The 14926-nt window shown below is 41.5% G+C and overlaps 1 protein-coding gene and 1 pseudogene across 3 annotated transcripts in view; both read left to right on the forward strand.

Annotated features, from left to right (window-relative positions):
* DNAAF4 (dynein axonemal assembly factor 4) overlaps positions 1-14926 on the forward strand; it is a 50491-nt gene that overhangs the window by 23449 nt on the left and 12116 nt on the right. Inside the window, exons 6-10 of one of the 3 annotated variants that reach the window (XR_009245596.1) lie at positions 40-149; positions 4775-4928; positions 10800-10905; positions 12947-13076; positions 13642-13749. Coding sequence is in view for 2 of the 3 variants with exons in the window: in XM_058665829.1 (XP_058521812.1) it covers positions 40-149; positions 4775-4928; positions 10800-10905; positions 12947-13056 (480 nt within the window). In the remaining variant the exon portion in view is untranslated. Of the gene's footprint in view, positions 1-39; positions 150-4774; positions 4929-10799; positions 10906-12946; positions 13077-13641; positions 13750-14926 lie in introns of those variants that run through there. The other 2 variants (XM_058665829.1, XM_058665830.1) reach the window with 2 other exon arrangements.
* Positions 8148-10097, forward strand: LOC105941927 (mitochondrial outer membrane protein SLC25A46-like; annotated as a pseudogene).

A 14926-nucleotide genomic window follows, 5' to 3' on the forward strand; every position in this document is an offset into this window, starting at 1 on the left:
ACCAAATTTGTCCTTCCTAAGATTCAGTTTTCCTTTCAGTGGCTGCACAAACAAGCTGAGGCACGAAGAGCAATGAACACTGATATTCCTGAGCTTTCTGATTTAAAGGAAGACGAAAAGAATCCAGAGTGGTTGAAGGACAAAGGAAAGTAAGTGTGTGAATTCTGGCCATGATGCTTGTATGTAGATGTCAGTGCTCATCACACTCTGTGGGTGCTTTAGCAGGTTAGTTTGTCTGTGTATATGTTAGTGCAAATAAGCAAATTAGATCAGCAGGGCCTCTATATTTAAAAGTTAAGTATAACAACGATTGTTAATATTTAATCTGAGCACTTCCTAATATCTCTCTTATAATGTAGGATTTCTTAAAAACACAAACTTCTTTGATTGTTCAAATTCATTTTTTTAAGATTTATTTATTTTTTATTTGGAAAGTCAGATAAACAATGAGGAGGAGAGACAGAGAGGAAGATCTTCCGTCCGATGATTCACTCCCCAAGTGACTGACCGCAACGGCTGGAGCTGAGCCAATCCAAAGCCAAGAGCCAGGAGCTCTTCCGGGTCTCCCCTGCGGGTGCAGGGTCCCAAGGCTTTGGGCTATCCTCGACTGCTTTCCCAGACCACAAGCAGGGAGCTGGATAGGAAGTGGAGCTGCTGGGATTAGAACCGGCGCTCATGTGGGATCCCAGCATGTTCTAGGCGAAGACTTCAGCTGCTAGGTCACCGCACCTGGCCCTGAAATTCATTTTTTTTTTATTTAAAAATTTATTTTTTATTCAAATTAATTTATAATATACTACCATATTATCTATAAACTGTCATTTTATCTTGAGTCATTCAATTAATTATATAATACCTTATATGTTAATATTGTATGTTCTGAGTGAAAGTTTGAATTCATATTTTCAGGCAGCTGTGTATATTGTTTATTATATTTTTTTGTGTTATTTTCCTATTAGTTCTGTAACAAACTGTCACACACACTTAGGGCTCAAAACATTTGAAATTTATCACCTTATAATTCTGGAGGTCAGAAGCCCACTCTGAGTTTCACTGGGCTTAAGTCAGGATGTCCACTTTGTTGCTCCCAGAGGCCGTGTGGGACAGTGTTGCTTGCTTTTCCGGCTTCCAGGCCCCTCAGCGCACCACTCTTGACCCATTTCCATTAGGCTTGTGGCCTGGGAAAGCAGTAGAGGAAGGCCCAACGCCTTGGGATCCTGTACTGAATTCAGAGATGCAGAGGAGACTCCTGGCTCCTGGCTTTGGAGCGACCACTGGGGAGTGAATCAGCAAACAGAAGATCTTTCTCTGTCTCTTTCTCTCTGTAAATCTGCCATTCCAATAAAACTAAATTAAAACTTTTTTAAAATTTGTCTGATCTTCCACTACTGTGTCTTAGTATTAAGAGTCACATCTGGGCCTTGCACAGTAGCCTCGTGGGCAAAGTTCTCACCTTGCATGCACCAGGATTTCATATTGGTGCCAGTTCTAATCCCGGCAGCCTTGCTTCCTATCCACCTCCCTACTTGTGGCCTGGGAAAGCAGTCAAAAACGACCCAAAGCCTTGGGACCCTGCACCTGTGTGGGAGACCTGGAGGAAGTTCTGGGCTCCTGGCTTCAGATCGGTGAAGCACTAGACATTGAGGTCACTTGGGGAGTGAATCACTGGACGGAAGGTCTTCCTCTCTTTCTCTCCTCCTCAATGTATATCTGACTTACCAATAAAAATAAATCAATTCTTTTAAAAAAAAGTCACATCTACTTTTCAGAAAATGTAATTATAACTTAGATCGTTTTATTTTCTAATGAAAGCATTTTTTCTTTTGAAATTAACATTGTACCAGATAGCTTTTAACTGAGAACACCTCATATAAAACAGAGTCTAGGTACTATAATGTATATGTGTACATGGTATGATGTTATTTAACAGCTGTACTTAACATGATTTGAACTCTGTAAATATCTTTTAATAGCTACCTTTTCACACACTTGTAATCATATTAAGTACGTGAGTCATTGTTCTGTCCCTTTAAAAAATTATTTTCTATTTTATGGTACAGTTTTGTAAGCTCTGGGATTCCCATCCCCTTCCCAACATCCCCACTTCCTCACTACTGATTTCCCCTCTAGTATTACAGGGGGTAGTAGCTCATCGTTCTGCTAGTGAAGTGTTTCCTGACATTGTTCCTTCCCTTTGACATTAGTTTGTTTGGATTTTAGTGGGTTTTGTTGGGCTCTTGACCATAGGTTTCTTTGACCATATTAGTGTCACCTCAATCCCATTTTTAAATCTAAAGCAGATTATAATGTGAGAAAAGAGTAATTAGGTATATATAGCTACCATCTAGCGCCCAGCATCACATTAGTGTTGTTACAGAACATTAATTGCTTCCTGAGGAAGCAACAGCAGATGAGCCAAGCGCATGGGCCCCTGGTGCCACCTATGTGGGAGACCTGGATGGAGTTTTAAGTTCCTGACTTCTGATTAGCCCCGTCCTAGCCAGTCCTGGCCGTTCAGAGGAGAGGGCCAGCAGATGGAAGAGCTCTTCTCCAGCTGTGCTTCCCTCTCTGTTTCTATGATTTTACCCTTCAAATCAGTAAATAATCTAAAAAAAAAAAGTTCCGTTAGGTAAATCTTAGTTGGATAGATAGATGGATAATCTAGGGCCAACATATAATGCAGTAATGTAGTCAGTTAACTTCCTGCTTGCGAGGCCAGTGTTCTACACTGGAATACCAGTTTGATTCCTGGTTGTACCACCTCTGATCTGGTTTGCTGCTAATGTGCCTGGGAAAACAGCAGAAGATGGCCCAAAAGGTCATCTTGTGTAGGAGATCTGGGTCGAGTTCTTGGCAGCTACTGCCGCTAACATGGCTGAACCCATACCCTTGTCGCCATATGGGGAATTAGTGGATGAAAGAATTTTCTTTCTTTGTCCCTTTTCGTTTCAAATAATTAAATAAATCTTTGTAAAAACTCACTTGCTATAGTAATTCTAGTATCTGAATGTTTTTCTCTAAGTGCTAGGTTTTGTAGTAAGTCTAATACCCTAGTCCTTTAAAGATTGAGGCTCTGTTTTGTGTTTGATTTACCTCTTATTACCCAGGATAATTCTGCTTTTGAAACTCAGTTTAGTGTACAACCTGTGACATTCGTACAGGCTTCTCTGGTCCCAACTTGAACTAGCCTGAATTCCTGTGTATTTGCTTTTTCTGAGTTTTCTGTAACTGCCTTCCATCTGCTGGTACAAATAGCTTTTTACTTTATGTTGAACTTTTTGAAGTTCCTTGTTAACTCCTTGTTACCATCTTCTCCCAGTGCAGTACACACTTCTGTTTGTCAGATTGAACTTCTGAACACTTGGGTTTGGATCCATTCCCTGGCGAGTACTGTGATGGACTAGCCTCCTGTGGTTTCATGGACGCTGCCAGAAGACAAGGGGATTCAGAGACAAAGGGCTGTATTATTCAAGGCACAGCATGAAGCCTGAGCTTTATGTTCATTTTCTTTGGTGTAAAAGTTCCACAAGGCCAGAGGTGGGCCCAGGAGGATGCCGTGCCTACAGTGCTTTTGTCATAGCTGAGGGAAGCCAAACTTAGTGTCATTTTTCATAAGAAGGTTGCCAACAAGTATGTTAACTTTAGCCCTGTAAGGACATACTGTCTCAATTATAGTGAATAGCAACAAACAAAAAGCTCTGTTTACCCCACAGGAAGATCCATATGCTATGCTGTGTGATTGGAAAGATAGGCCTGAAGACCTGCATTTTGGCACAGTGAGCTAAGCTGCTGTCTGCAGTGCTGGCATCACGTGTCAGTGTGCTAAGTTTGAGTCCTGGCTGCTGTGCTTCAGATCTAGTTCAAACGTTATGTCTGAGTATCTGTGGCATTGGAGCTGTACTAGCAGCTCTCTTGAGCCTCCAGGTCACCGGTGGCAGTTCATAGGATTTAATCTCTGTAATTGTGTGCATCAGTCTACCATAATAAACTTCCTATGTATCTACATAGTCGCATGTCTACAGTGGCAATATGTTTTCAGAAATATGTCATTAGTTAGTTAGTACTTACACAAATTAAAGTGGCTACAGTGTCACTAGATGTTATAATTTAACATGACGAAATGTTATCCAGTATGCCCTATGCTTTTCTCTGGAGAACTTCGACAAGCTCAGTAGCCATTAAGCCCTAAATTGTTGCTTTAGTGTGCATCATGCTTTCTCTTCCTGTGTTCTCAGTGCTAAGTCATTGCGCCTTTGTGCAAGACCATGATACTGGCTCTGTTTGTCAGGAGTTTATTGGCCTATGTAACAAAGTTAAATTGCATTCTACCTTAACTGTATTATGAAGGACTCAGTTTTTTTCTCTTTTTATTCCTTACGTAGTCCTAAGTCAACTTTAGTTTAGTTCCTCTTGTGGTGTTGAAATGATCAGCAATAATTTGGCCGACATGATTTTAATTCATAGAAATCAAGGGGAGATGTTTTCATTTTCTAACCTTAGAGCCAGTGATAAAGCCTTATTCTCGATAGATCCAAGTCAGCTCACAAGCCCATCCCTCAGTCAGTCATTGTAGAAACTTCTGGTGGCCATCATTGGTGTGAATGTATATGCTGGTGTATATGACAAAGACATGAGGCTGTTGTCACCAATAATGGCAATCTTGTGAATGCCAAAGGAGGAAAGGCATTAGCTCTACTAAATATTCCGAAGCATAATTTCTGTGTGTTTTGTCTCAGTGATCTTTTCTTTTGCTTTTCTGTATTTGTCTCATTAGCAAATTGTTTGCAATGGAAAACTATCTGGCAGCCATCAATGCATACAACTTAGCCATACGCCTGAACAATAAGATCCCACTACTGTATCTGAATCGAGCTGCTTGCCACCTAAAACTAAAAAACTTACACAAGACGATTGAAGATTCTTCTAAGGTATGCCAGGTATTTATTTTATGTGGTGCTTTGAAATTGTTATTTTCTTATTATTTATTTAAATGATAAAACAAACTTTGTTTAAATAATTGAGATACAGGTGCTGGCACAGTGGTATATCTGGCTATGCCTCTATCTGCAATGTTGACATCCCATTTGAATGCTGATTTGAGTCTCTGATGCTCCACTTTCCATCCAGCTCCCTGTGTATGGTCTGGGAGGGTACCAGGTGCTGGCCCATGATCTTAGACTACTTTATCCATGTGGGAGACCCGGAGGAGGCTACTGGCTTCGAACCAGTTCACTGCCAGCCATTGAGGCCATTTGGGGAATGGACCAGTGGATGGAAGATCTTTGTCTCTGCTTCTCTCTGTGTAACTTGGCCTTTCCAATCAATAATAATAATAATAATAATTGTTTTAAGTTAAGATAGAAGAATTTTAGGAATTGTGTTGCTTATTATATCTTTTACCTGTTTTTTTAAATGAACAAGCAACTTATGTTTGTTGAGACTTGAAATTAGAAACTCCCAGCAACTGTTGTCTTGACATAGCTGTTGAATTTCATAAGGAAATTCACAAATGTTTTTCAGTTTTGCTTGTCTTTAAAAAAAAAAGGTTTATTTTTATTGGAAAGGCAGATTTAGAGACAAGGAGAGATAGGAGAGAAAGATCGTCCATCTAATGGTTCACTCCCCAAATGGACACAATTGCCAGTCCAAAGCCAAGAATCAGGAGCCTCTTCCAGGTTTTCCATGTGGGTGCAGGGTCCCAGGGTTTTGGACCACCCTCTGCTGCTTTCCCAGGCCACAACCAGAGAGCTGATGGGAAGTGGAGTAACCAGGACTCAAGCTGGTACCCATATGCCATGCTGCTTCTTTCAAGTGGAGGGTTAGGCAATTGAGCCATTAGCGCGGCCTGCCTTTTTTATTATTAAAGTTTTGTGGACTTCATGCAAGATATAAGGAAGAAATTGGATATTCCGTTGTTATTTCTAACACTTTGTGGAAAAGAATAGCTCCTTATTCAGTTTTCCATTTTCAGGATCACTTATTATATCCTTAATTTGCATCAGCAATATTTCTTCTTTTATAAAAGATTTGTTTATATTTATTGGAAAGGCAGATTTACAGAGAGAAGGAGAGACAGAAAGATCTTCCATCTGCAGGTTCATTCCCTAAATGGCTACAACAGTCATAGCTGAGCTGACTGGATCCAAAGCCAGGAGCTTCTTCTGGGTCTTCCACATGGGTGCAAGGTCCTAAGGCTTTACATCACCCTTTACTGCCTTCCCAGACCACAAGTAGGAAGCTCTATTGGAAGTGGAGCAGCCCGGATGTGAGCCAGTGCCCGTATGGGATCCTAGTAAAGGAGGAGGACTAATCAATTGAGCCATTCCGCTGGGCCTACCATTACTAATTATTTCATGTGAAAGTCTTCAACTTCTAAGGCTTTTTCTTTTCAGTCCTAACAATGTAATATTATATAAGGATATTACATGCAAAATCTCTTGCATAGCTACTTGAAATTTAGGGTGTTCCTTGTGCTTTGACCTCATAATATTTTTATGATCCAGTTTTCCTTTGAGTAATGTAATTTTTAATGGATTATATATTTTTAAATATTTATTTTTTATTAGAAAGATAAATTTACAGAGAGAATTTTAATCTGCTGGTTCACTCCCTAAATGGCCACAATGGCCAGAGTTAGGTTGATATGAAGCCAGAAGCTAAGAGTGTCTTTCTGGGTCTGCCGCTGGGGCTCAAGAATTTGAGCTATTCCTCCACTGCCCTTCCAGGTGATAAGCAGGGAGCTGGATGAGAAGGGGAGCAGCTGGGCTACAAACTGGCACCCACCAGGGATGCTGGTGCCACAGTCAGAGGATTACCTGTTAAGCTAATATGCAAACCCCAAGTAGTGTAATTTTGTGCAAAAAATATTTGCTGAATGAATGAACTAAATCACCCAGTTGGAAAACAAAAGGTCACAAGTGCTACTTAATTATTCCTGCTAATAGATACAGCTGCAGAAATTTCAAGTGCAGATGCTATGTGGCTCAGGTTAGCTTTCTGTTTGCAGTGCTGTAATCCCATATGGGCATCAGTTGGAGTCCCAGTGGATCCACTTCCAGCTGATGTGCTGGACCCACTACTGATGTGCTGGACCCACTACTGATGTGCTAGACCCACTACTGATGTGCTAGGAAGGCAGCAAAAGGTCTCCTAACTCCTTTATCCTGCATTCACGCGGGAGTTTCAGAAAAACTCCCAGCTTGCGGCCAGCACTGTGGCTTAATAGCCTAATCCCCTACCTTAAAGCACCAGCATCCCATGCAGGCCTTGGTTCATGTCCCAGCTGTCCATGTCTGATCCAGCTTCCTGTTTATGGCCCTGGAGAGCAACGGAGGATGGCCCAAGTCCTTGGAAACCTGCTCCCATGTGGATGATCCAGAGGAAGCTCCTGGCTTCAAATCAGCTCAGCTCTGGCTGTTGTGGCTGCTTGGAAATGAACCTGCAAATGAAAGATCTTTTCTGTCTCTCCTCTCCCTGTAAACCTGCTTTTCCAGTGAAAATAAGTGAATTAAAAAAATAGAAACTCCTGGCTTTGGACCAGGCCACCTCCAATCATTATGGTGAACCAGTGGGTAGAAGATCTGTCTCTCCTTTGTGTAATTCTGCCTTTCAAATAAAAACAAGCAAATCTTCCATTGGAAAGGCAGCTTTCCAAAGAGATGGAAAGACAGAGAGAAACATCTTCCATCTGCTGGTTCACTCCCTAAGTGGCTGCAATGACCAGAGCTGAGTTGATCCAAAGTCAGGAGCCAGGAGCTTCTTCTGGGTTTCTCATACAGGTGCAGGGGCCCAAGGATTTGGGCCATCCTCCACTGCTTTCCCAGGTCACAAGCAAGGAGCTGGATGCGATGTGGAACAGCTGGGATGTGAATGGATGCCCATATGTGTTGCTGACCCTTGGAGGTGGAAGATTAGTGAGTTGAGCTGCTGTGCTGGCCCCAAAATAATCAAACCTTTAAAATAGAATTTCAAGTACGAAGCTGACATCAACTTTGAGGGGCTATGAGCCCTATATAGCAACGAATGAGCAAGTCCTAGAATGCCGGGTCACAGCCGCCCGGATCTGAAAGTGCGTGGCCCTAGGTCATGGTCCTGGTAGTACTGGTTCCCGAGGAAGCCCTCCTTGTCCTGCCCATGCAGCTGCTGCCATGCACCTGCAATGCCCAGAGGGATTCAATGGCTTGGGCTACCGGGGTGGGACTCAAGATGAGCAGGGCTTTGGCGGTGCTTTCCCTGCCAGGTCATTCAGCTCCGGTTCAGAGCTGGGACAGTGGGTGAGAACTCTGTCTGACTTGCCAGGCAGTCACAACTGCACTGAGGCAAACAGCGCCGTATGGCATGCACTGGGCCTCCATGCTGCACGAAGAGGAGCCCTTTTCCAGCGCTGGCATGGGAGCATGCGGGGAGCAGGCCCAGAACAGCGAAAAGTTGACTAGATTTCCAGGATTTGGTATTGGACTTGCAAGTCTTTTTACAGAAAGTGTACTGACCCATCGTTGCATTGTTCAATGCCAATGCTTGGCATTGTCACCTCATTCCATTTACAGTCATTGGTATTATGTACAGCTTCAACAAAACTTAGGGACTAAAAGTCCCGTGGAAAGGAATGGGAAGTACATTTGTTGTCCAAGGAGTCACCCTTGGAGCTGAAGGCGTAATTAGTGAATTCACACCTCTGCCAAGGGAGGTTTCACACAAACAAAATCCTAAACAAAGAAGAGAACACCCTCTACTGAAATTCCTAACTTATATAATAGCAATGTCTTTTTATTCAGTAAGTCTAATGGAAACAGTACAAAGTGAAATAATTTGAGATCATACGGCCTATTGAGATGTATTAAAGAAGGAATTGGAGTATAGGCCGGGGAGTGCCTCACCGCAGGTGACTTCTTCCGCTTCTTTGCTCGATCTTCCCCACAGCGCTGTATGATGTTCTTCATTATGTCATCAGCTTGATCATTCAGAGGTTGTTCTGCTGGTTCTAAAGAGAAAGACGTACAATAGGCATGTGGTTGAGAGCACTAGCCTTGTGCGGAGTATGTTGGATGCTTATTTTCCCGAGCTTAATGCTAACTTTGCTGCCAGTCTTTGTTCTGACATTATACCTTACCCATTGGAAACAGTTTTGCACGGCCTTCACATTGAAGGAACACTCACAATAATTGACAACAATGACCTTGGCAATGAAGTGAAAGACTGCATGAGGAGGCAGGAGGAAGGAGCGCTTGGTTTTTATAAAGGGTACAGCATATACTGCATGCAGCTGTCTTACAGATTACCAAAATTATTTACTCTACACTTCTTTTTTTTTTTTTTGAAAGATTTATTATTATTGGAAAGCCAGACATAGAGAGAGGAGGAGAGACAGAGAGGAAGATCTTCCATCCGATGGTTCACTCCCCAAGTGAGCCGCAACGGGCCGGTGCGTGCCGATCCGATGCCGGGAACCAGGAACCTCTTCCGGGTCTCCCAAGCAGGTGCAGGGTCCCAATGCATTGGGCCATCCACAACTGCTTTCCCAGACCACAAGCAGGGAGCTGGATGGGAAGTGGAGCTGCCGGGATTAGAACCGGCGCCCATATGGGATCCCGGCGCATTCAAGGCGAGGACTTTAGCTGCTAGGCCACGCCGCCGGGCCTTACTCTACACTTCTTAAAAATAGCATTTGAGATTTAGATTCCATCACTGGTTGGTCCAGCAGGAAAAATCTGGACAATCTGCTATGAAATTCTGAGGGATAAAATGAAAAACTGGGGAGGCAGGATGGGTTGAAAAGTGAACCTGGCAGAAAAAGTACATTCTCATTATGTTGACTCTTCATTTGTTTTTAAAATTACACACACACACATAGCTTTTTGATCAGCCTATTGAAAATTTGGAAGCTCAATAAAAGTTAGGCCGGTATGATATAAATCTTAGCTAGCATAGCACTTATGCTGAAGTAAAAATGTTACTGAACAAAAGCAGAAGATTATCATCAATGTAAGCAAAGTTTCATAGCTTAGAACCTGTTTCATGTTTATTTTTCCTTTTAGATTGTTATTGTAGTCAGTTTTACCTTTAAGAAAATCAATCCTGGCATCATTGAAAAGGACTAAGAGCATTAAATTTGGTATCTGTAAGGATTCAAGGATTCCAATTTACATTTATATGTAACTTTTCATAGCTACATGTATGTATCTTATACAACCATTTATGTATCAACATATAACTTGGAATTTCTTTCATCTTTACAAATTCTGCATTCTTAGATCATTTCTGTTGCATAAAACGAAGTCATATGCTTTCTGCTTGAGTATCAGAATAAAACATGAGAAGCCAAGGTAACCTCATCCCCCTGCAAATTTAGTACAATTTAGCACATTTGTCCATATCTGAACCCAATATTTAAATGCCAGCAGCTTAAAATTTAGGATACACTTATAAAGATTGGTTTGCTTAGCTAATTATATGAATTATCAGGTTATTTTTTAGAGCCATTCATAAGAAGAAATAGAATCAAGGCATCTATTACTGTTTCCACTTTTACAAATTCTGGTCTGAAAAGAACCTCACTTGCCTTTTATTTCTGGGTAACTTGTCTTAGAACAAAATTAAAATACACCTGCAAATTGTAGAAAAAAAATGAGCAAGTCCCTAAATTGATAAACATCAATATAAATATGTATTTGATAAATTCATTTTTCAAGTAAACAAAAAATTTAATTGAGCAATGTTTAAAATCTTTACTATAATTTTGCTTAAGTTTAAATCAGGAAAATTATGTCTGTCCCTTGTTGATTATATATACAATTTTCAAGGCACTGGAATTACTGACCCCACCTGTTGCTGACAATGCAAGTGCAAGAATGAAAGCTCATGTGCGACGGGGAACAGCATTCTGCCAGCTAGAATTGTATGTAGAAGGTAAGAAATTGGTAGAAACATTTGAAGCTCAAAGTTATACTCTTAAAATGTCATAGGAATTATCGAAGATCATGGCTTTTTTTGGACTCGATTTTTGGCATTTAATTTGTTCTTTGTAATATATCTAAATAAAAGAAATTATTTTGAAATTGGATCTTAAAACATCCACTGTAGAGAATAAGTATGGCACCAGCCCACATCAGACTTTACAGCAGAACATATTACATGAGAAAGGGTATAAGGGATTCACTTGAGATAAAAATGAAAATTTTAAAACGTGCTGCTTTTGTCGTAATATTACACACTAACGATACCTGAACTCAAAACAACTCATTTATCCAGTGCACAGCATTGCTTCTAATTACAATAGTAGTGAGGTCCAGAATTCAGCCCTTTATGTTTAGAAATCATATCGTTTCACTTGTTTACTTTTTTAATTTTAATTTTTTAAGATTTATTTATTTTTGTCACAAAGTCAGATTTACTGAGCGAAGGAGAGACAGAGAAAGATCTTGGTCTGCTGGTTCACGGCCCAAGTGGCCACAGCCGCCGCAGCAGAGCCGATCTGAAGCCAGGGGCTTCTTGCTGGTCTTTGAAGCGAGTGCAGAGTCCCTAGGCTTTGGATCATCATCTACTGCCTTCCCAAGCCTCAACAGGGAAGGGAAGTGGAGCAGACGGGATATGAACCGGCACCCATGTGGGATCCCACTGCATGCAAGGCGAGGACTTTATTCACTAGGCTGTAGCACCGGGCCCTAATTTTTTGATGTATTTCTGAACTATTTTCAGTTATTCATGTTGTCTCAAAGGCAAATCTAACATCCAGAGTTTAATGTATATTTTATGTTTATATTTGATGTACCTTCAGCAAGTTGCCCTTTAGTTTCCCTTTTCTAGCGGCCTAGAGGCCTCCTATGGATGATGCCTTGCCACACTCTAAATGACAAAGGTTTTTTTTCTTTTTTTCTGATTTTATTTTTAAATATGGTTCTAATCAAAGCATCTAATTTAGGTTTTTATGGTTCATAATTTTTATAATGTCCTAATCCAATTAAGAGAAAAATGATTAACAAATTGTGAAGATGAGACCCCAGTTAGGTAGTACAGCTTTGGAGCCCTGTTTGGCCTTAGAGAGCCCCCCAGCTAGATGTAACTCCGATCTTCTAGCATTTAAGAGTAGAATCAGAGGGGCTGCCTCTATATGGGTGCTGGTTCGTATCCCTGCTGTTCCACTTCCCTTCCAGCTTTCTACTTGTGGCCTGGGAAAGTAGTAGAAGACAGCCCAAAGCCTGAGACCCCGCACCCACGTGGGAAACTTTGGAGAAGCTCTGGACTCCTGGCTACAGACTGGCTTAGCTCCAGCTGTTGCGACCAGTTGGGGAGTGAACCATCGGATGGAAATTCTTCTCCTCTGTCTCTCCTCCTCTCTGTATATCTGCCTTACCAATAAAAATAAGTAAATCTTTTTAAAAAAATACTGGTTTGATGGGGCTGGGCCTGCAGTGCTGGCATCTCTTATCTCTCTCTGTCTCCCTCTTTTTCTTCCCTCCAACTCTGCCTCTAAGATAAGCAAATCTTTAACAGGACAGAAGAACAACAACAAAAAGTAGTTGATTTTTTAAAAAAAGATTTATTTATTTTTATTGGAAAGGCAGATATACAGAGAGGAGAGACAGAGAGGAAGATCTTCTATCTGATGATTCACTCCCCAAGTGGCTGCAATGGTCGGAGCTGTGCCAATCCGAAGCCAGGAGCCAGGAGCCAGGAGCTTCTTCCAAGTCTCCCATGTGGGTGCAGGATCCTATGGGCTTGGGCCATCCTCAACTGCTTTCCCAGGCCACAAGCAGGGAGCTGCATGGGAAGTGGGGCTGCCGGGATTAGAACCAACGCCCATATGGAATCCTGGTGCGTTCAGGACTTTAGCCACTAGGCTACTGTGCTGGATTCCCCCCAAAAAGTTGTTGATTTTAAAAGAATATATTGGCTTGTTAAGAGAAGTACTTATCAAGCATTTTCAATTATCATTGCTGCATGAATACAGGACTACAGGATTATGAAGCTGCACTTAAGATTGACCCAGCCAACAAAACTGTACAACGTGATGCTGAGAAGATTCGGAATGTGATTCAAGGAACAGAAGTGAAATCTTAATGACCGCTTGATATTCCTAGGTATTGTTTGAAGTTTTTCAGAATTAATTGGAAACGTTAGGGATCCCTTTGGTATGTTTTAGCCAATCTTACAAAATTACTTTTCTGTTGAATGCTTTACTTCCTACTTCTGTAGAGGGTAAACATTGTAAATACGTAGAAAATGAAATGCTTAAGTCATTTTTGGATGAGTGAATTGAAATCAGAATGAGCTGCATTTGTTTTTCAAATTAATACAGAATGTAATTAGACGCTTTTGCTACCTAAATTTGTTAACAAAATATCTTTGGGCTGGTTGATAGGATACTTACTGATTGTTAATAAGGTAGAATTATAGAATAAAAAGTATAGTTATAGAGTACCTTTTTGTGTTAAATATGCTATTTATTTCTCCGAATGACCTAATTTGGTGCATAAATAACGGTAGACTTTCAGTTAGTGTCTGACTCATACAGCAGTGTTTTTCCGTTTCTGCTTCTCTGCTGCCTGCTGCTTGAAGTGAGACCAGGTCAGCCTTCGCAACTGTTTCTGAACAGCTATTTAGAAAACCTTGTCTTCATCTTTAGTTATGGATTGTTCCATTAAGCTAAACAAGGTGGCTGTGTGGTTACAGAGGGACAGAAGAAAGCAGAAACAGAGAACAAAGAGTTCTTGCAGAGTCACTTTCGTTTCTAAGATGAGGACGGAACAATAGGTAAGTAACTGGTTTGCATCAGTTTACATTTTCTGGCAAGGATTAAAACTGAGGGAACTTCTTTATCATGCTTACTGAAACTGGCTTGTTCACAAAATTTGATTATCTATTCCCTTCTGATTTTCTAGAAAATATTAATTTTTTTTTAGATTTTTTTGGTGGTGGGGAGGACGGTGCAGTAGCCTAGTGGCTAAATCCTCACCTTGCATCTGCCAGAATCCCATATGGGTGCTGGTTCATGTCCCAGCTGCTCTACTTCCCATCCAGCTCCCTGCTTGTGGCCTGGGAAAGCAGTAGAGGATGACCCAAAGCCTTGGGACCCTACAACCATGTGGGAGACCCAGAAGATGCACTTGGCTTCGGATGAACTCAGCTGTGGCCATTGTGGTCACTTGAGGAATGAACTAGCAGATGGAAGATCTTTCTCTAACTCCTTCTCTCTGTAAGTCTGATTTTGCAATAAAAAAAAGTTTTAAGGTTAAAAATTTTTTTATCTTTTGTGGTATAGTTCCATATGCTCAGGGATTTTCTCTTTTTCATTTGAATATTATTTACATAGTTGAGAGGGATGCACACCCATGTGGGCCTCTGGTTAGGGTGGGGAGGGTCAGGTATGGAGGAAGGTAAGTGGGACAAATGTCTTAGTTTTGCTTTTTTGCTCTGTGCCTACAGAGAGGAGGGAGGGATCTGCTCCTTGCTGTCAAACTGCATCAGCACCCGGGAATGGGGGAATGATCATTTGTTGATGCGTTAGAGACCCCGATGTAGGGAAGAGTGTTCCAGGAGTGTTACTTGAGTCATTTTGATGGTTGGTTTCTTGGCTCCAAGATTGAAAAAATCTTTCCAAGGTCAAATGGTTAACAAAATCCATCTTAGTGCATCCACAGACCTAGACACTTGCTGTTAGTTTGACCAGGAGAATTGTCCAACCTATTTTCCATTCTATGACAAGGTAGCTGATGTCCCTTGGTGCCCTAGATGAGCTGGCTGTCATGTCATGTCTTCCATGTGCATCTGGGCATGCTGTCCACCACACAGGCATCAGCAACTGAGAAGGTGCAGTCCTGATACACGCACTCCAAGGTCGACCACATATCCTGTGATTATTCCCTGTAACCAGGGTCTGAGTCCACCATCCAGCTTAGGGATCCCCCAAGAAACTGCATCTAGGGTAACC

The sequence above is a fragment of the Ochotona princeps genome, chromosome 6 (assembly GCF_030435755.1).
Source record: "Ochotona princeps isolate mOchPri1 chromosome 6, mOchPri1.hap1, whole genome shotgun sequence".
Classification (NCBI taxonomy): Eukaryota; Metazoa; Chordata; class Mammalia; order Lagomorpha; family Ochotonidae; genus Ochotona; species Ochotona princeps.